General features: G+C 43.2%; 2 protein-coding genes across 3 annotated transcripts in view; one reads left to right on the forward strand and one right to left on the reverse strand.

Moving 5' to 3' along the window:
• shroom1 (shroom family member 1) overlaps positions 1 to 10,924 on the forward strand; it is a 35,810-nt gene extending 24,886 nt beyond the window's left edge. For both annotated transcript variants that reach the window (XM_069676876.1, XM_069676884.1), the window contains 8 exons: positions 105 to 3,053; positions 3,136 to 3,322; positions 3,566 to 3,612; positions 4,012 to 4,656; positions 4,760 to 5,350; positions 5,918 to 6,026; positions 6,686 to 6,958; positions 8,492 to 10,924. In XM_069676876.1, the coding sequence (XP_069532977.1) occupies positions 325 to 3,053; positions 3,136 to 3,322; positions 3,566 to 3,612; positions 4,012 to 4,656; positions 4,760 to 5,350; positions 5,918 to 6,026; positions 6,686 to 6,958; positions 8,492 to 8,746 (4,836 nt within the window). In that variant the 5' untranslated portion in view covers positions 105 to 324 and the 3' untranslated portion in view covers positions 8,747 to 10,924. The remainder of the gene's footprint in view (positions 1 to 104; positions 3,054 to 3,135; positions 3,323 to 3,565; positions 3,613 to 4,011; positions 4,657 to 4,759; positions 5,351 to 5,917; positions 6,027 to 6,685; positions 6,959 to 8,491) is intronic.
• A 5,864-nt stretch (positions 10,925 to 16,788) lies between these two features.
• LOC138604688 (ankyrin repeat domain-containing protein SOWAHA) lies at positions 16,789 to 18,384 on the reverse strand. Its single transcript, XM_069676662.1, has one exon. The coding sequence runs from the start codon at positions 18,290 to 18,292 to the stop codon at positions 16,871 to 16,873; it is 1,422 nt and encodes a 473-aa protein (XP_069532763.1). The 5' UTR covers positions 18,293 to 18,384; the 3' UTR covers positions 16,789 to 16,870.
• Between the last annotated feature and the right edge of the window lie 1,214 nt (positions 18,385 to 19,598).

The following is a 19,598-nucleotide window of genomic DNA, read 5'->3' on the forward strand; positions in this document are numbered from 1 at the left end:
TCTTGAGCAGCCATTTGGCACAGATTTATGACTGGAGCGTGAGTCCTAAGTCAAGATTTCCGTCTGATAACCGGTCTGTGCTGTGTTTATGCTTTCTCCCCCAGGAGTTACTGAGCAGACCGTTTCAAGAGGCTTTGAATAAACAGAAAGGAGGCCGGAAAATGACCTAATTAGCGACAAGCGTGACGGACAACCTGGTGCAAATGTGTTGGTGGTAATTTCCCCAGTTTCACCCACGAGGAAGACACATGCATCAGCGCACATTCACTTACGATACACTTCCAAGCTCTGCCCTTCCCTTCCTGCCTTCCGCCCCAGTCCTCCATGGATTCCTACAACTTCCACTTTGAGAGAATGAGCAACGTGGACCTGCATCCTCTGAGCCTGCCTGTCAGCCGGCTCTCCCCAGCCAAGTCCAACAGCAGCATTGCCGACCAGCTCGCCCATCACCAACACGGCAAAGGAGACTCTGCCTATAGCTCCTTCTCTGGTGGATCCAATGCCCCAGACTACCCATCTCCCTTTCTCCCAGACGATCTACAGTCCAGCCACTTCAGCCACTATGCTGATCTTAAGTATGTAAGGTCCATTTACCATCCGACCCAGGTTCTGCAGTCTGACTCAAAGACCATGGACCAGCTCTACCGCTCTGTCGAAGCTATCTCCCAGCAGTATCGCAATAATACCAACAACAATGTAAACCACCACAACCACAATGGCAATAATAGTTTCCAAACCAACAACAAAGGACGCTCTAAGCAAGGTGTGCTTTTGGAGGTTCCTTCCCAAGGTGCCTACCCTCCTGTCCACCCTCCTCCGGTCCCAGCACGCCTGGATAGTTTCATTGCCATAAAAAACTTGGAGAACAGCAGGGTCCCCCAGAACAGCACTGAGTTTCAACCCCAACAGCCTGAACAACAGCCCAGACCCAATAATCGCTTACATCCACAGCCCTCTGGTCTGAATGCGGCAAGACTTGAGACGGTCAACCCAGATCCAGGCAACTCAAGCTTCAAATCTGACCCAATGTTCTCAGTTTGGAGGGGCTCTCAGCAGCCTCAGGCCCAGCAGCTACCAATGTACCGCCCCCATCTCAAGCCTCATAATGCGACCAGGGTGAACCAGCAGTTAAACCCAGAATACCTTTTCATCATGGATAACAAATCTGCCTCTGAGCAGCAGAAGTCAACAAACATCCTAAGCTGTTCACCTCCCCGAGTCACAGGCCAGCCTGACCACCTGAACCCCACACAATCCTCAAGCAATACTGGATGTAATAGAGACCATAAAAACAAGGCCGGTGGTAGCAGTAGCCATTTTGAGAGTCAGCGCAAAAGGGCACACTCTGCTGACGATTGGATCCGTTCAGAGCCAACCCGAGCAGCTAGCCCTTGGAATCCTGGTCAGAGTTTTATCAACAGCAGCATCCAGCACAAGGGTCAGTTCTACTTTGTCACGGGAGTGTGCAAGTCATCTGAAGCTGGTAAGAGGACACACTCTGCATCCGTGTGTGGGTCTGATGCTGGGAGTGAGAGCTCCTCTGTGCTGGAGACACATCACCTAAGAGAGAAGGACAGATGCCACAGCACAATGGATGGTTTGTTTAGACCCCTCCAAGCGAGTTCTCGCTCTTCAAGCGGTTTGATCTCAGACGAGCCAGAGGTTTTCCATTCTGTGTCTCAGGGCAATGACCTGTCCTCCAGGAGCCATGATCAGGAGAATCGCAGGCTATCCCTCACGTCAATGAAGTCATCGCGAAGCTTTGACGCTTTGGAAGAAATTGACATGATGCAGAATCGAGAGATCGGACGCCATTCTGCCAACAACCCTATATTCTACTGTGGACCTGACAGAAGCTGCCCACCAAATTCAGCGACGAAAACTAAGGATGTCCCCTCACTGATAAGCAATGAGACCAACCATGCCAAGAAAGAAGACCAGGCGAAGAGGAGCAAACGGCAGCCCTTAGCGGATGTAGCCAGCGAGAGGATAAACAAAGAAACAACACCTCTTCTGTATCATCTCACTGGAGCCAGCAGGGCAGCATTAAAGCCTAAAAAACCTTCTGATTTCACTATAAAAGGCAAGGAGGCGATCCCAAACAAAACAGGTAATGGAGATGCGGCTGTTAATGATAATGAAAGACTTCCAAAAAGCGACACAAGCATGAGCGACAAAGGGGATATCACCTCTGTTGCCTGTAACACATTGGATGACTCATTTAAAAAGTACTACAAAGAGAAGCTGAAAGATGCCCAGTCTAAAGTCCTAAGGGAGACATCCTTTAAAAGGAGGGACCTGCAGCTGTCATGGCCACACCGTATCAGGCAAAAACCAGAGTTGAGGCCTACAGTGATTCACACTTTCTCCGCCTCGCAGGACTCTGAGACCTCCACAGACACAATCACTCCCTCTTTGACCTCTGAGGAGACAGAGAGGGGGAGCATTAAAGAAGAAGTCAGGGAGCATCAGGAGGAGATGGACAAAGAGACTGAAAAGGAAAACGGGAAGCCAGCAAATGTGGCACAGCCCCAGGTAGCGCGCATCGGAGGAAGGAGGCGATTGACTCCTGAGCAGAAGAAGATGTGCTACTCTGAACCAGAGAAACTCAACCAGCTTGGTAAAGCCCCCGTGCACTCTGCCTGCCGCTCCTTTGGCAACGAAAGTGACAACCTGTTTGCTGCTGAATGTGAGGAAATGGAACATGCGCCACAAGGAGAGCAGGGACTGGTCGCAGCACGCAGGAAGATGTTTGAGACGAGAGGCCGAGCCCTTTCAGCGTCAAGCGCTTCAAAGACAAACTTAAAACATCTGCAACACAAGGCCCTGGTGGAGTACATGGAGCGTAAGACGGGCCAGAAAGTGGCAGAACCACAGCAACCAGCCCCTCAGTTAGCAACTCCATTGAGACAGAGGCATTCTCTGGGGGAGAAACCATTTGAGTGGGGTCCCAGACCTCTATCAGCAAATAATGAAGGCAAAAACACCAAGAAGAAACTCCACAGGCCGCACTCTGCAGGACGAATCCTTGACTCCTCCACCAGCTCCATCAGGTATGAAAGAGAGCAGTGAAACTTGTTCATTGCTTTTTGTTGGATCGAATCAAACATTTTAATTTTCATTGTCAAAAAACAGGTATGCCCAGTTCTTCTCGGCTCAGTCTTGTTCAGGCCAATATGCTGGCCAGTCGAATCAACCCAGATGGAGGGAGAGCCACGGTCCATCTCAGGTGAAGTCTGCCTCAGTGGAGAGTCTCTTAGACCAGCCAGAGGCACCTAGTTTCATCAGGATCAGATCCAAATCCACACCACATGCCTTCCAGGTACATCGATCTACATTCACTCACTATAAACTCATTGTAAAAATAGAATGAAAATGTATTGGTAGATATATTTAGACCTTTTGACCTCAAATCCTTAATGCCTTGTAGGGTTGATTTCTCTAGGTCAAGCCAAAGAATGCAATGAATCAGTATAACCAAGTCTGACTCTTACAGTATATTACACTTATTGTATAATTTGTGTACCAATTGTTGTGTAATTCATGTGTTCTTCTGGGTCTGCAGGAACTTGAGAAGGATCCATTACCAGTTCAAACTATGGAAACCTGGAGGTATGTACCAGAACCTCAGACAAATTGGGACATTTTTATTGGTTTTAGGTCAGTAGAGTATTAGGTCAGTAATGTCCCGGCTATAAATCTCCTTGTGAGTTATTGTGGCACTAGAAAGTCAACACCAGCCTGCTCCGACAAACCAACATTCCTTTTAAAAGATTTATGCATGGACTCCAAATGAGGAATAATTGCCTAAACCGTGTTCTAGGAGTTGGCCTTTTTCTCAAACTACATCTCGATTTGTAGGAATATCAACTTGTTGTTGTGAGTCTTCAATTAAAGATGTCTAGAACCTTTTTTTTTCATTAAGGACAAATTTGTCTGTACTAAAGTAGTCATAATATTCCTGATTCAATGGCTAATGTTTTACATTTAACCACTAAATGTCTATGTCAGACCCCAGAAGGATGCCACTGAGGACTCCCTGATGAAGTCATTCCCTGAGGGCCAGCAGCGTGTCCGTGTGGTTGCACAGAGGGGGAAGTCCATGGAAGAGCTTGGGGCATCAAAGTTAACAAGACTGACAGCCCTGAGTAAGAGTTCTGAGCAGCTGGATCAAATGTCGAGGCATTCGAGTGGACCGGGAGGACCAGACAGAGACAAGAGGAGCGTCTCATTCTTTGCTCAAGCCCGAGAAGCCCAGGGGCAGGACAGAGGGAGGAAGAAAGGATATGTAACAGAGCCAGCTGGAGAGATTGTTGGGCAGAAGAAAACTCAGGGACAAGCACAAAACCAAACCCAGAAAAGATCTGTGTTGAAGCAGAACTCAGAACCAGAGCAGGATACGTCATCAGGAACAAGGAACTCCAGTAGATCCACCTCTCCGGCCTCACGTTCCTCCTCCCGGGCCAGGGTTCACTCAGGATCTCCCGGTTCTCACGGCCTTCTCACCGATGAGCTCAGATCCAGTAGACCGCCCAGTGAGACTTCGTCTAACCCACCTTCCCCCAGAGGTCTAGAGACCAGTGATGGGGAGATCAAATCCACATCGTCCACCCCCACCCAGACAAAGCTTCCTTTTGAAAACAGACCAAGCTCCAGGTAAGATTAGACTCTGTAGTTACACTCCATTTGTTTCCTCTGTGCAAATACAATTCTGGCCAAGTTTTAAGTCTTAATCTATACTTTGTTTAACTTCCTGTAGAGTCAGGACTTCTCCTCCTCCTCTGGCTGGATCAGAGAGAGAGCAGTCAGTGGATGAACCGATAAATGGCGCCACGACACCTGATTCAAACCATGAAGTGTCTCTGAGCTGCGGCGTAACCACAGATCCATCGCTTTGGATTGTCCCTCCAGAAGAAGAGATCAAAGAGGAAGTCCACACCTCAGCGCTGACAGACGACGTTTTTGACGACGACTCCACCAGCACGGCCCCTAAAACGCAGACAAGTGAAACCTCTGTGTCCCCATGCACCTCCGTCTCTGACACAGATATCAGTCAGCAAGTGGAGGAGGAGAAAAATCCAGAAGCAGAAGATGAGAGGTCCGAAGACAACCAGGAGATGGAGGAGAGGGGAACTCCAGAGGGAGAGACGGAGAGGCCCGCTGAGGGACCTAAGTGGGAGGAGCTTGTAGAAGCAGCGGTCAAGGCAGACCAGTCACTGACCAGGGTGTTCTACCCACTGACGGATCGTAAGACAGCGCTGATGCTGATGGAGCAGCTGCTGTCAGAGGACACGCTGCTGATGGAGGAGCACTACAAGAAGAAGCAGGAGCAGAGAGGAGCTGCTGAAAGGTAAACGTGCACTTCAAGCTCTGGAATTCAAAAATAAACTCCCACTAGTGTCCACTATCTACTAACATTTTACTGCCTGTGTAAGCAGGAGAAGATTGTTCTATAAATTAATATGACTTATTCATGGAAAATAGCTGATAAGTAAAAGATTGGCATAGAAATGGAAGATAACTAGCTTTATAAATGTCCCATTTCATAACCCTTAATCCTAAACAGCCGTGTAGATGGATAGATGAATCCATCGCACTCATATCTTAAATTTCCTACTTTTATTTTCCGCTACGAAACTTGATACAGGTTTTTAATTTCCAACGAGCTAAGCTTCACCAGTACTGTGTTACCTTTTGTTGCGTCACATGCGGAGGCACACCTGGCTATCTGCTTACTGTTGTACATGCACTCGTATATCTGCTAGCATAAGCAAACTGCAGATACATAGAGAATGTGTTCTGTAATATGTAACTAAACACTTAGGCATTGCTTAGAGTGTTCTCTATGTGATGACAGGACTGTCTGCATCAGCAGAGCGAAAGCTAACTTGAGCTTAACACATGTTTCTTTTTCTAGTGCTGAAACGATTGAAGAGGCAGCACCACCTCCTTGTCCATCTGCTCCTGACAGCCTCGTATCTCAGTGCACAGACCCGCAGAGCAAAGCTGACATCACTGAGAAGAAGGTGATAGTTCATTTATGCTCATGAGTAAATGTGTAACAGTTTGCCTCACAGCACAAATAATCTTTAATTTGAATTATTTAAAACAATAAACCATTTAAAGATGCCAAAACAAAATGAGACAAGAGTGCAGCGGCAAGTTCATCATAAGATAATATATGTCTAAAATTGTCACAGCTTTGTTATGACATTGAATAATAAGAATAACAAGAAGTCAGACCGGACAGCAGAACAAACAGGACTTTTGATTCTGCACTACGAACTGCTTTTTATTCTTCAAGCATTTGCACTTGTTGCTATTTGGCTTTAAGTGGACTCATTACAGACGGAGATAGTTATGTGTCTCTTTTATTACATGATGTTCTGTCTGTCTCTTATCAGTGTCTCGCACTTAGCTAATGTTTGGCTCGGCAAATAAGCCCCCCCTCTACCTGACTCCACTTAACATTTACTCTTGACACACTATGCCTTCATTAATGATCCTATGACAGCACATGTTAAATATATATTATTTATATATTATAATAGAACTTTGATTGTGGCTCAACACATATTTTTTTACCTATATTTTTCCATGTGACCCTGCTTTCCCATGTGTATCTGATCTGCAGCATCATTGCCGAAAATCTCTCACACCTCATCTTCTCTGCTTCAATTAACAGCGTCTGTTGGTGTCGCATATCGATGCTCGTCTGCATTCACTGGAAGAGACGCGTGCTGCCCTCCAGACAGAGATTCAGGAGAACATAGCCCACGGTGAGACCCTGGAGGTACTGGTCCGTGAACGCTGTCTGCCCCTGGAGCTGGAGAGGTACAACCTGTTCATAGGAGACTTGGAGAGGGTGGTCAACCTGCTGCTGTGCCTCTCTGCTCGGCTGGCCAGGGTGCAGAACGCCCTGAGCACGGTGGACCAGCACACGGATGCTGAGGAGAAGGTGAGGAAGCAAAACCTTTACTGGGGATCAGTGTGATTGTAAATTAGGTTCTGTCACACAAGCAGTATCCTTTAAAGAGTCCGCTTCCCTTCCAGGCAGTGTTTGTATTTCATGAGTTTCTGAATGCTGTGAAAAACAGCTTGCAAACACTTGAATTTGCCCTGGATGAGTATTTTATTGCAGTCAATATTTAGTTATTCAATTGATTTTTAAATGTTGCATAAGTTTCTGTTGGTAAAAAACATGCCAGCAGTTATGAAAACTCTTCTTCTGGTGCGTTCAATGACCCATTGAAATCCAACATGTCTGCAGCTAAAGAGAGAACCCTTTTTGTAACGTAAGAAATGTACATAATCCATTAAGTGAAATCCGGGGTTAAAGGTCAACTAAATCAGTTAAACAAGATGTGATGAAAATCTTCGGATGAGCTACAATGCAACGTCATGTGCTCAACGATCTTATTTACACGCCTGTCTTTCCCCCCTAAAAGCTGCCTACATACTCACACTAACGCATGTACAGTCAGTAAATGCTCCTGGGCAGGATATTATTATTATCATATCACGTAACCTGCGGTTCTCACGATTCACTGCAGCTCATTTTGAGCCTCTGGCAACAAGAACCATGAGTGTTAGAAGCGTGCGGCTGCTCCCATGCCTTCAGCTATACTCCGTTGTGTTTGTTTTAGAACAGCAAACATGCCACTTGGGAAAAGTTGAAGGGCGACTTTAATGGAGTCAAGGTTTCTCACTGTGTGGAATTCAAAAAATGTCGTTGGCTTTATCTGTGTTTAATCGCCCGTTTAAAGCTCATCTTTGTTCGAGCCAAATGATTTATCAGAGGTGAGGATTATTTTAGAGATACTAATAGGGCTGCACTTTTTGGTCTGACATATTGAGGAATAATTACCTTAATGTCATCATGCTGCCTTTGAGCTAGCCACATTATAAGATGAATTCTGTCCTAAGTATTATCCTGAGTTGAGTCACAGGATCTGAGCATTGTGCTTTTTTGCATCCCAGTACTTTCATCATCAGTTTATGCGTGCATGGATGCATTCAATTCCTAGGTTTATCCCTGAAAGGGCTCCTTGTTAGTTTTTCCATCTGCAAAAGCCTGGCTGAACGTGTTGCATAGTGAGGGCTTGTTAGAGGCTCATTTGTTTTCTTGCTGTTATCAGCAACACTGGTATTTACACTGACTCACCGAAACTCCAGCCCGGTTTCGATGACATTTGTATCTACCCTGCCCTCTGTTGACACAAGGAAACACTGCACCTCCTCTCCTGTAGCTGCTTGACACATGATCACACAGCTTTTACAGCTCTCTATTACATCACTAAACACATTAGCTTTTAATTAAAACAGAAATATAACACAAATATGGCACTAATGGTTGAATAATAATGCTTTTATTCCATGTTCAGTGCTCAAATGTTCTATCAGCAATATCATTTTAGATAGAGAGGAAATATACCCTTTGTATATCGGGTATAATTCATCTTCTTTACCCCGTCTTTATCTCTGCACTCAGCAATCTCTGGACAGTCGCCACCGTCTGCTGTGCAAACAGAGGGAGGACGCCAAAGACCTGAAGGATAACCTGGACCGGAGAGAGAACCTGGTCTCCACCTTCCTGTCGCGCCAGCTGTCAGCCGAACAGCTGCAGGACTACCGGCGCTTTGTCCAGACCAAGGCGTCGCTGCTCATCCGGCAGAAGGACCTGGAGGAGAAGCAGCGGCTGGGAGAGGAGCAGCTGGAGGCCCTCTCCAACAGCCTGAGAGTGTGAGCCGGAGGAGCAAAGAAAGCACTGATTTCTCCTTTTACTCCTGACTTGATGGAAAGGATGGTCGTTTCAAAAGGACGAGAGAGTACTTTTAGACATAGACACACGTTCAAGAGTTTGACTGGAAAACCCATCATGCCATCTGCTCTGCTCTCATAACTACAGGCCGTACATGAGATGAGCATTAAAGACCGTTAAGACTGAAGCTTCCTGCCTTTCTCACATCTACTGAGCATGCCCAGAACGCTCATCCAATCTCCTCCCATTGTCGTTCTGCACAATCTGGTATGTGCATCAAGACTTTACCTGACATGTACTTGTTTCCGTTGACTTTGAACAGAGGAATGAACTGCTTCCTTGTGCCTTGATATCTGTATTGCTGTGGAACTTTTTTTCCATTAGAGCTGCTGGGCAGAAACTTTGCGTCCCCTGTTAGCAACCCAGCTGCTGTCCTTCACTTTTCATTAAGCCGATAGTTGCTTACAGCCCTGTATCTGCACCTGTGGAAACCTTCTATAAGCTTTAAGATTGTATTTTGACCAGTGAGAAGGCTGCAGTGAAAGAGAGTAGCCTGAGAGGGGGGCGGTGTACTGTATCATGTCAGAAAAAATGTACTATAGGTGTAGAAGATTTAATCTTTGTTTTTTATTGTTCTTATTTTTAAATGTGTTTCAAATTAAGGCACTAAAAACCAAAAAGGGTGAATGAAAAAAAGCACTTTGTGATACATAAATGCACATTTCTTCAAATCAGATCTCAAGCGAAAAGCCTTAATCCATCCGTTTAAACGATATTTTACTTCTTCTGTCTGTTTTTGTGTTGAAGTTTGAGCAGGAATGTTGAAATAATTGTTCTCCTAAGGTACATGAGCACACCCCGGCAACTTTAAGGAATGTGTACAAATTCTTCTCCGGCTTATTTCATGCTTAATGTTATTAAGTCTCGATGATTTCATGCTGGAACGGTTCCTCATACGGAGGCAGTAAACCTCTTTAAAGCAGATTATAAGTAAGCAACAATTATTTCTCCCAATGTCCCTTTGTCGCAGAAGTGACACGTGATACTTGAAATACTTTATACAAGGAAAGTCCACAATCTTCTCTTCAGGTGTCTCGAACTCATTTTCTTTTCTCTACCTCCACTGTGTGGCCCCTTTTAGACACATGTAACCTTTAAGTCTATTTAAATGTACACAGTTGTCTTTAGTTAAAAGCTCTTAATGAAAACACTGAATCAAATTACTTAAACCCCTAATTTTTCTAGTTGTTTTAATATCTTTTTACTAAACTTCCAACCATCAGAGAGTTGTTTTCGACTCATGTGAGCTCTGCGTCAGAGCATGTGCAGCACGTGTGTGTCTATGCTTGAAATCATGAATGTCTTAACTTTGTGTGCGTAGAGATTAGTTGTTCAAAAGAAAGACAGAACTCCTCTTGGTGTTTGCTGTGTGCGTTTTCCACAAATTAAAGTGATCAAAAGTTTATCATCCCTCAGGAAAACACACCTGTTGGCTGTTGTGTCTACGTTATTATGTAATGGTGACCACAAAAAGGCTGAGCGTCATTAACAGCCTTTACACACTAAAAAAAAGAGTAAACAACTAAAAGCAGTTTTTCCTCAGAAGCTGGAAACCATCCCACGCCTTCACCCCAAAGCGTTGCTCTGGAGATTTACGTCCGGCCGTTTCAGTTTGCTAAACAAATGTATGTTTGTTTTGGCCTTTGTGCTGACGCAGGGCCGAAGGGTTAGAAAGACTCTCATGTTGTTTCCTGCAGCCTGCTGGAATTCCTGAAGTATGCAAAAGACCAATATTTTGGAGTAAGAAAGTAAGAGCCGGGGGAAGTGAGGGAAAAGCTCCCACAAAGGAGCAGCACATGGATAAATAATCCTTTGAGTTCTTGCTGTGTGTGCATACTAACAAATGTTTGGCAAATTCCTCAGTCATTTCTTTCGTTTCTGTCATTCAATCAAAGCAGTGTTTTGTTGAGGTCGCAGGAAAGGGGGCCTGTTTTTCAATTAGTTATATATTTGTTTAGTATTGGAGTTTCTTTCACGTACCGGAGGTGTGTATTTCTGTCCCAGCTGGTGGTATGACAGCAGAGACGTTTTGAAAATCCACATTTTCTGCTATATTTCTCTTTCCTGTTGAGAGTTTGAGTTGTTTTTTGTGCCTGTTTGGAGTTATAAATTCCACGTTGTTTGTAATATTGTGAATAAATTAAGCTCTCCCTCTCCTCCAAGTGTACTACATTTCTTTTAATCCCTACAGTGAACAGTCAAAAGCATTTGGTACAGGAGCATCACATCACATGCAAGACACTTCATACTATACATAGAACTGCAAATATAGGCTGCATGAAGTATTTATGGAAAGACTGCTTTATGTTTTCTGCCACTATTGCAATATTAAAGCTTTGAGAGCAGGCAAAATGGGATATTCTGTTACATTATATTATTTAAATTTTGCCATATATTTGCTTTACTCTTCTTTAGGTCTGCAGTGTCCTCAGTAGTAATATTGTCAATCACCTGGATCGGTTGGTTTCACTCAGAGCTCGTGTCTGCCCTCTGCAGGCACAGCAACACACTGCGCCCGAGAGTTCAATGATCACTAAAATTGGAGCAACAAACAATTCCCACCAGAAATATCTATGCTTTACTGATAGGAGAGGAGAACTGATGTAAAGATATTGTACAGAAAGAGGCTGATGGTAATGACATAAATAATAGGTTCTTGCCTTCAAATGGAAGAAGAAAACTTATTAAGAAATATTTGATTTGATTTTTTCATGAGCTTGAGTGTTTGAGCTTTAAAATTGTATGTCAGCATTACTATTGCTACAAAAATCCCACTAATGTCTTACCTTAGTTGAAACATTTTGTTAAAAGAAAGATGACAAGAGAAATGCTGCTCTCCTACTGTACAGTAAATATTGAAACGGTAGCTAGCAGCCAGTTAGCTAAGTTTGTCTGCAATCAGGAAAACAGTTAGCTCGCTCTTTTAGAAGATTACCAAACCTACCTACCATAGCCTCTTCTCGCTTACTAACAAAAATGTATTAAATGTATATTAAATGTATTGTTTTTTAGAAGTTTTGGCGGTTTTGTACAGACAAAACAAAGAAGATATAATCTGTTATGAGTGAGGTATGTGCTGGTATGAGTCAACCTTTGGGCAGAGCCAGGCTAGCTATGTCCTGTTTCCAACCTTTTCCTAAAGCTTAAGCTAACTGCTGCCCGAATCCGACTTTTGAACATACATAAAACAAAAAGAATTTCCCCAGTGTTACATTAGTGTGTTGTATCAAGTAAATGCAAGTTTAAAGGAATGGTTTGACATTTTGGACGTATAGTTTTCATTAAGAAGGTAGAGCCAGGAGGCAGTTAGCCTAGCTTACCATGAAAACTGTACACAGGGGAAAGGTAGCAAAATCTGTCTACCAGCCCCTTTAAAGCTTACAAATGAGTATGTCGTATCTAATTTGTTTAATCTGTATAAAACTGGACATCAGTAGTAATTTACACTTTGTATTTGTGCATAAAACAAAATATATCATGTTAATCAATTAACTTTAGAGATGCTGATTTCCATTAGACAGAGCCAGGATAGTTGTTTCCACCTGAGTCTTTTTTGCTAAGCCAAACAGCTGAGGCATATTACCCAAACTATCCGACAACTAATTAAAAAACACCCATCACATTCTGGGGCTGAAAACAGGGCTAAATGCTGTGCTGAGGGGGATATATTCTCAGCAGTCTGTCTTCCTCCTGTCTTGTCTCTTTCATGCATCCCTGCCCTCGTTTGTTCAGCCTCACAGAGGAATGTCGTCCAGTTTGTTTGTCAGCAACAACAAATGCTTATTAAAAGACACGGAAAGGGCCGAGAAAAAGAAAAAGGATTTCATGTTGGCAAGTGCCGAAGGAAACCCCAGGAGGACAGCGACAGACACCAGAAAGCACTTAGAGTACTTTACAAAGTAAAAGCGCCTTACAATCAGATTCCCTTTGACGGCCACAGCGACATAAATCTCATCTCAGGGAGCTCTGAACAAGTAAGATCTTTGTTGGACACTAATTGCATACTAATGAGGGTTTAGCGACATTACAAGAGAGCATAAGTGATGGGGCATTTTGGGTGGTGTTTGCTGTAGACAAAAAAACAGGAGGGAACAGGATGGCCTGAACACTGCAGCAGCAGGCCTGTCACTCTGCTGTGTAATGAGGAGCTTTGCTGCTGATAATCACTGACTGTGTCCTTCTGTCTCAGCAGCTAAGCAGAGAAACGCAAAAATGGTGGATGAAACAAAAGCTGAGAAGTAACATCTACACCACAAAGAGCCAGAAAGTGTTGTGCTTCATGCCCTGAAATAACTGTTAATTTGACTATGACATACAGTGTCTGCGGGTCAGGAGGACGGCTGTTGATCATGTTGATGACTCTGTGATTATCCTGCCAGGTAAGAGCCTTCAAAGCTCACTTCTCAACCTGAACTCTGAACTCTCGGCCCGCAGGAATGTCAGTCTCCTCCTCTAACCCCTACTAGTCATTACACAGCTCAGCTATGATGACTAACAAAACCTTTTTCTTACTGACAATAAACCTGTATCGTTTTTATCACCATGATTTATCACCTCTTGGTGTTTCTGTTGGTGCTATACTCTAATTTAGCTAACCTAAGGTCTGTTCATAACTATCTGACACACATATGGGATAATAGCTTACGATGAAAATGCATTCCAGTCCCTCCTCATAATATTTCTCTACTGTCTCCAATTCCAAGACATGTAGGACATAATAAATGAGACTGAAAGTGTTGAAACTAACTCTCATGTAGACACTAAAATATAGCTAGCAGGCCCAATTTAGGTTGTGTTTGTTTTACTTTATAAATACTCAGATGACAATAGGTGTTCACTAGGTTGTGTTAAATATCTTTACTCACTTTCTTGACTAGCGTGAGATGAGAACATTGATACCACTCTCATGTCTGTAGGATAAACACGAAGCCTCAGCCAGCAGCCGGTTAGTTTAGCTTAGCATAAGGACTTGAAACAAAGGGGAACCTTGCCAGCTTGGCTCCGTCCAAAGGTTAAAATATCTGACGGTTGCCTGGCAAAGTCGAGGTCCTAAATCTTGAGGCTCATGTTTTATGTGCTCTGGCAGATGCATCTGGTCCCCCTTTTGTTCAGACAGATTTCTGTCTGATCTGATTCACGTCAGGCCGATAACAAATATATAACAGGTTTGGATCCTGCTGTCATGTCAGTATCAAATTAAAGGGACAGTACTTATCACTAAGTTCAAATGGTAAGTTTTGTTGGCAACTAAATCAGGCCAAATGTCTGTGTGTTATTAACTACAAGCTGAAGAACAAATTAAAAGTTGGAACTAGCTACATAGCTTAACAGCTAACCGCTATGTCACAGCTTTAGTTGCACTGGTTGTTATAGCATCTAAACTATTTAGACTGCACACAAACCTCACTTGGAAACAAAAAAACATTACTGACGAATTTCCAATCTGCCAGGTTTGAGAGGGTCTGGTAGGTAGATTTTGTTAGCTTTAGACAAAGTCAGGCTAGCAGTTTCCCCCTGCTTCCTGTCTTGAAGCTAAGCTAAGCCAACTGCCTCCAGTTCCAGCTCCAAACAATAAGCACAGATATGATATTGGTGTTGGTCATATTATGTAACTTATGGCAAAAAGTTTATTTTGGTAAGAACAGGTTTGGTCCAAGGACTGAGCCTAGTTAAGGCATTTTTAAGCAGACAACATGGCTGCCTCTCATTAGGAATGTTTAAATATGCTGTCATGTCAGTAACAAATGAAAGGGATGGTACTTCACACACATACTACACACACACGTTCAAATGGTGGCAACTAAATCAGGCCAGATGTTTTGTGTTACAAGCTAAAGAACAAAATAAATGTTGGAAGTAGCTACCAAGCTTCACAGCTAGCAGTTTCCCCCAATTGGAGCTAAGCTAAGCCATCCAGTTCCAGCTCCACACTAAAACCACAGATATGACATTGGTGTTTAAGCAATTCCAAAAATGATTTACTATTCCTTTTAACATACTTCTTCAGATCTTATTCTACATCCTATTGTGGAGAAATGTTGTTTGGTTAACCTTCATTGCCAGTGCTGCTTCAGAGAGATCTCTATAGTGTAGTTTAATACACTTTCTCCATACTGAGCCTGAACGATTTCTCTTTAGTGGACTTTTAATCCACTGCATTACAGAGGGAGATATTTTACTATATGGGTCTAATGGCTGTGGTTAGGTACAGCAAAACATGTGATTAACTCTCACAATGTGATGCATTTAAAACCACTGAAAAGATAATGTGGTTGACTAAATTGCATCTTACAGATCTCACTGTAAATAGGCTGATATCAAAACATCCCTTTTAGAATTCAAGATCACAAATCATACCTCCATATTTTTTATTTTTGCAAAAAGTTTCCTTTAATAATGTAGTTCAACCTTACGGCGTTTCTGCTTCTTTTATCTAAAGGATTTGACTCTTTCCACCACTCTGGGTCTTGTTCCCGACCTTGTCTTGGCCTTTCTCCTCACAGCAGCAGCAGCAGAGGGGAACATTTGCTTAATAAAACCCTGAGGCTTAGAGATGAAACATCGTCTTGACGTGAAGACAATGCACGCTGCTAGGGAAGTGACATCATCAGACATGAAAGAAACGGAGGGAGACGACTCGAGGCGGGGACCAGACTAACAGTCACAGAAAGACTTTACTACACATGGCTTCCTCTTTGCTTATGATTCTTTTATCTCCTAAACAAGTTCCAAATAACGTTTCCAAAACATCAAAAGTCTGACTTTTATTAAGATAACACACAGTCACATCTGTCGAGAAATGAACCAGGACAGACTGGAAACAAAGCATTCCTCGTCAGCTGCTCATCCGGCTGGATCACAGCTGTCTCAACAAGCCAGGAGATGCATCAGAGCCACATTTCAGAGACGTTTTGGCACGTACAGGGGCTGTAATGATTTATGAAGCACCTGCACAATGCTTTATGAATGGCAGACCCTTTGACATATCTTGTAAAATGTATTGTAACTCAGTGAGTTTGTTTTCTTCAGTGGGATGTTTACTTCTCCTAAATGCTTTTTTAATAATTAATGTGTTAGAGAGAGAAGCAAGTCCTCTAAATCCTCCTCGGAGGCACAAACATTTAGATTTTTTGTATTATTTATTAATTCATTTTGTTGCTTCTAGATGTTTGATTCACCCATACTTTGGCAAATCCTTGTTTTTTTAGTTTGGGCATGATTGCCTCTAGAAATGTAGAGGATGACCACTTCCTTTTATTACTCAGAGGTGAAATCTGAGAGGGAAACAAGTCCTGTCTTAACCTTTTTTGCTTCATCAGTAGGAGAATTTCTTCATCATGTATTTATTTCCTGTAAGTATAGGTTCATTTTGATCAAAAACAGATTAAGAAAGGACTTTTTTTAAACAGGACATTCATTTAAAATGTGGGTATGAATACGTGCAAACGTCGTCAGTAGACGTACTGATTTATTCCTCATTGTATAGAGGGTGGTTCTTTTACAATCACAATTAAAGGGAATGTACGGCTCATTTTACAGGCAGTGGAAACTTGACATAAATGAGATTAAAACCAGATTTTTGTGCTTTGTGAATAGAAATGCTACAGTGGCTTTACATTTACATGACTTTACATTGAGAACAATTAACTCATAACAATAAAGATAAAGGGAAAATCACCCTAATCAGCCTTATTTATGTATTAAACTCTTACAATGTCTTTGTCTGTCCTGAACTGATGAGCGGACTGAAGAGATGATGCATTCAAGATACTGCAGACAGTGAGGAATGATAGGACGAGTCACAGGACCCACTGGGTTATTTTTTTAATCATTCTCTTGTTAACACCTGGAAACAGTAACTTAGAAATAGTTCATTAAGGTAATGTCTCAAACTAAATATTTATGTCAACAACCACGTCAGAAAATATAAATAACATAAAACAGGAAGGAGTCATTGCTTAAGTCTTCCAAAAAGTTTGTGCCGTTTCTCTGCTGCTTGGCATGGCACACTATTCCTCAAGAAAATAAGACAAGACAGGCTTTCTGACTTTACATAAAAGCATCTGACACCAGTCTGTGTCTGAATCCGTTGCTGTCCTCTCGTTCCTCGCTGGGGTCATCGCTCAGGGAGTAAAAAGCCGGCCTCTGCTTGTGCTTCTTCTTGTGGCCTGTCATGTGGGGCTGAAAGAGCCGGCTTATCGAAGACAGGCCCTTGGAGAGATCCGGGAACAGGTCCAGCTCCTCTTTCTCTTGTGGGGCCTTTTCCGGAGCCTTTTCCTGGACTTTTGGCTGTCCTAACATCTCTCTCACTGTCCCAGAGATCCCTTTGTGCAGATAGTGATAGGCCCTCTTCCCGCAGTTGTCCCTGATGCTCGGATCAGCCCCGAACTCCTTCACCAGCATGGCCATGATGTACTCCTGGTCGTGCAAGGCGGCGATGTGCAAAGGAGTGTATCCACCGTGTGTTTTTGCATTAACATCAACTTCCACCCCCCCGTCCTTGGACACGTCGATGATCTTCAAAATCATTTTGCTGTTTCCACATTTGGCTGCCCAGTGCAGAGCGGTGAACCCTGACATGAAGTCTCTCTTCTCGGCCAGCTGGGCGTCTCTCAGCAGCAGACCGTAAACCTGGGTCCAGCGTCCAGCGGCGCAGTTAACCATCCAGTCATGCTCCGACTGCTCCAATGGAACCAAGGAGGGCACCCTTGTTTCCTCTGACGCCCTGGTGCTCTTTACTGCCCTCCTCAGCTGGGGGGAGCTGCTGCTGCTGCTGATGGACTCCGCCGAAGGCCTCCGTTTGTTCCTGAAGGAGTACGGTTGAGGACTCTCAGGAAGGTCATCCTCGTCCACTTTCAGTTTGCGGATCTCCACTCTGGTGGCGCCGGGGGGCACCCTCAGAGGCAAGGCATACGGTTTGTTTTGGCTGATGCGAGGCTCATTTTCTGCACCTTTGTCTGAGCCATTTTCCTGCCTTTGGGTCCCAAAACTCAGCACTCTCTTAACTTTAATATCATAAAGTTTGCTCCTTTGCAGTGCCAGCTGGATAGGAGACAGTATTTCTGAAGGATTTTCCCCACTTTCACATTCCTGTTCCCGATCAGGTTCAGGATCAGCTGATCTCTCCCCTCCTGCTTCGTCGGATCTCTCAATCTTCTCATTCTGCGCAGGTGGGCGCTGCTGCTCACCTGTCAGCTGGATCTCTGTATTATCAGTCTTTTCCTCATTTTGAATATCACCGTCAAGCAAATGCTGATACATTTTCCTAATAACAACGTACCGGACACCGTCGATTTCCTTCACGTAGGCGACGTTGTTGACTAAAGTCTTAAATAGCTCCCTGTTCCGCTCTTTCTCCCGTGGATCGTCGCAGTTTATCAAACCTTTGAACTTACCCACCAGGTCGGACTTCTTCACTTTGCCCCCCTCCGCTATCAGCAGAAACAGGAGGGATTCTTGCGTCAAAGCCATTATGAAATGTTGTTTAAGTAGTTAAAGTAAAGAGGTCCAACTCCGCGTTGTATCGTGTTTCACCTTTGTTCTGGTGACAGTACAGTGTTAGCCTTCACCTGCCCGCGCGCTTCTCCCCTCCCTCCCTACCTGGACGAGTCGCTCTTTCCGGGGAAAGTGCAGACGTGGATTCGATTTGAATAATATATGCACGAAATCCCTACAGGCAAAGTGGCTGCGAGCTCTTAAAGACTTGTTTACTGTTTATTTTTCTGTCGACATTTTGTCTTCGACTTCAGGAGTAATAAAGTTTGAAATGCTTCAATTAGATACTTAAAGCCCACACACCCATTAGCCTACTCCCACTCACATAAAGAAGCTTAAAACTAAAAGCACATGTCAAGGTAGGACATTTATATAAAATTAATCAATATAAACCTATAATGCTTTATTTTGGAATTTAAGAAGGTAGTCCTACAATGCAAATTAATAAACATGAGCATAGGTATAATAAGTAGATTTAACATATTTAGCCATACAGGGTATTATTTATCTACCTCCTTTTAAAATAGGTTTATTAATAACCATAATAAAACTACCAACAATCACTACTTCGATCAAGATAATAGGAGGGCCTATTTGCTCTATGACATGCACATATGTTGCCTAAACAAATATATAGGTATTTAAAAAAAATACATATTTAATATTAAAATGTATGTGAAATGTCTTGCTTTGATAATATTATTGTCACAATATCATAGTCTGATTTTTTTTCATAATAACCATATACTGTATGTAGATAATCGTTTTCAAGTCAAAAACTACCAGTCTATCAATATCACTCTTAAACTACAATATTGATGGGGCCTCAAAAACCACACACAAAGTTTACAAGTGTTTTATGGAAACAGGATGCCATCAATGTCCTGTGAAAAGTCCCCAGGGAACCTGGCAACATGCACCTTCCAACATTAGGCTACAACACATACAATAGGTCTATACACTGTTTTTTTTAATTGGAGTAAATTGCACAATAGTGCAAGAATTACATGGATTGCTCTGATTGGCTGAGTTACAAAGTTAAGTCAATCGTGACCTCATTTATTCATTTAAATATTAATACCCTATCCTGACAAGACACATCCACATCTGGCTACACTGCAGTGATGATTAGGTATTTTTATTATCTCTACGGTTGACACACATATTTCTGCTCTCCCCCTCCTGTCGCCCTGTGTTGCTGCTCGCTCCTGTCCTGGCTTGCAGTGTGTGCAGCATGACATTCCTGAACTGAATGGGAGTTCCTGAGAAGTGGCCATATTGG

This window comes from Semicossyphus pulcher, unplaced genomic scaffold (assembly GCF_022749685.1).
Source record: "Semicossyphus pulcher isolate SPU_LCO1_2020_fin unplaced genomic scaffold, fSemPul1.0.p SCAF_10, whole genome shotgun sequence".
In the NCBI taxonomy this organism is placed as follows: Eukaryota; Metazoa; Chordata; class Actinopteri; order Labriformes; family Labridae; genus Semicossyphus; species Semicossyphus pulcher.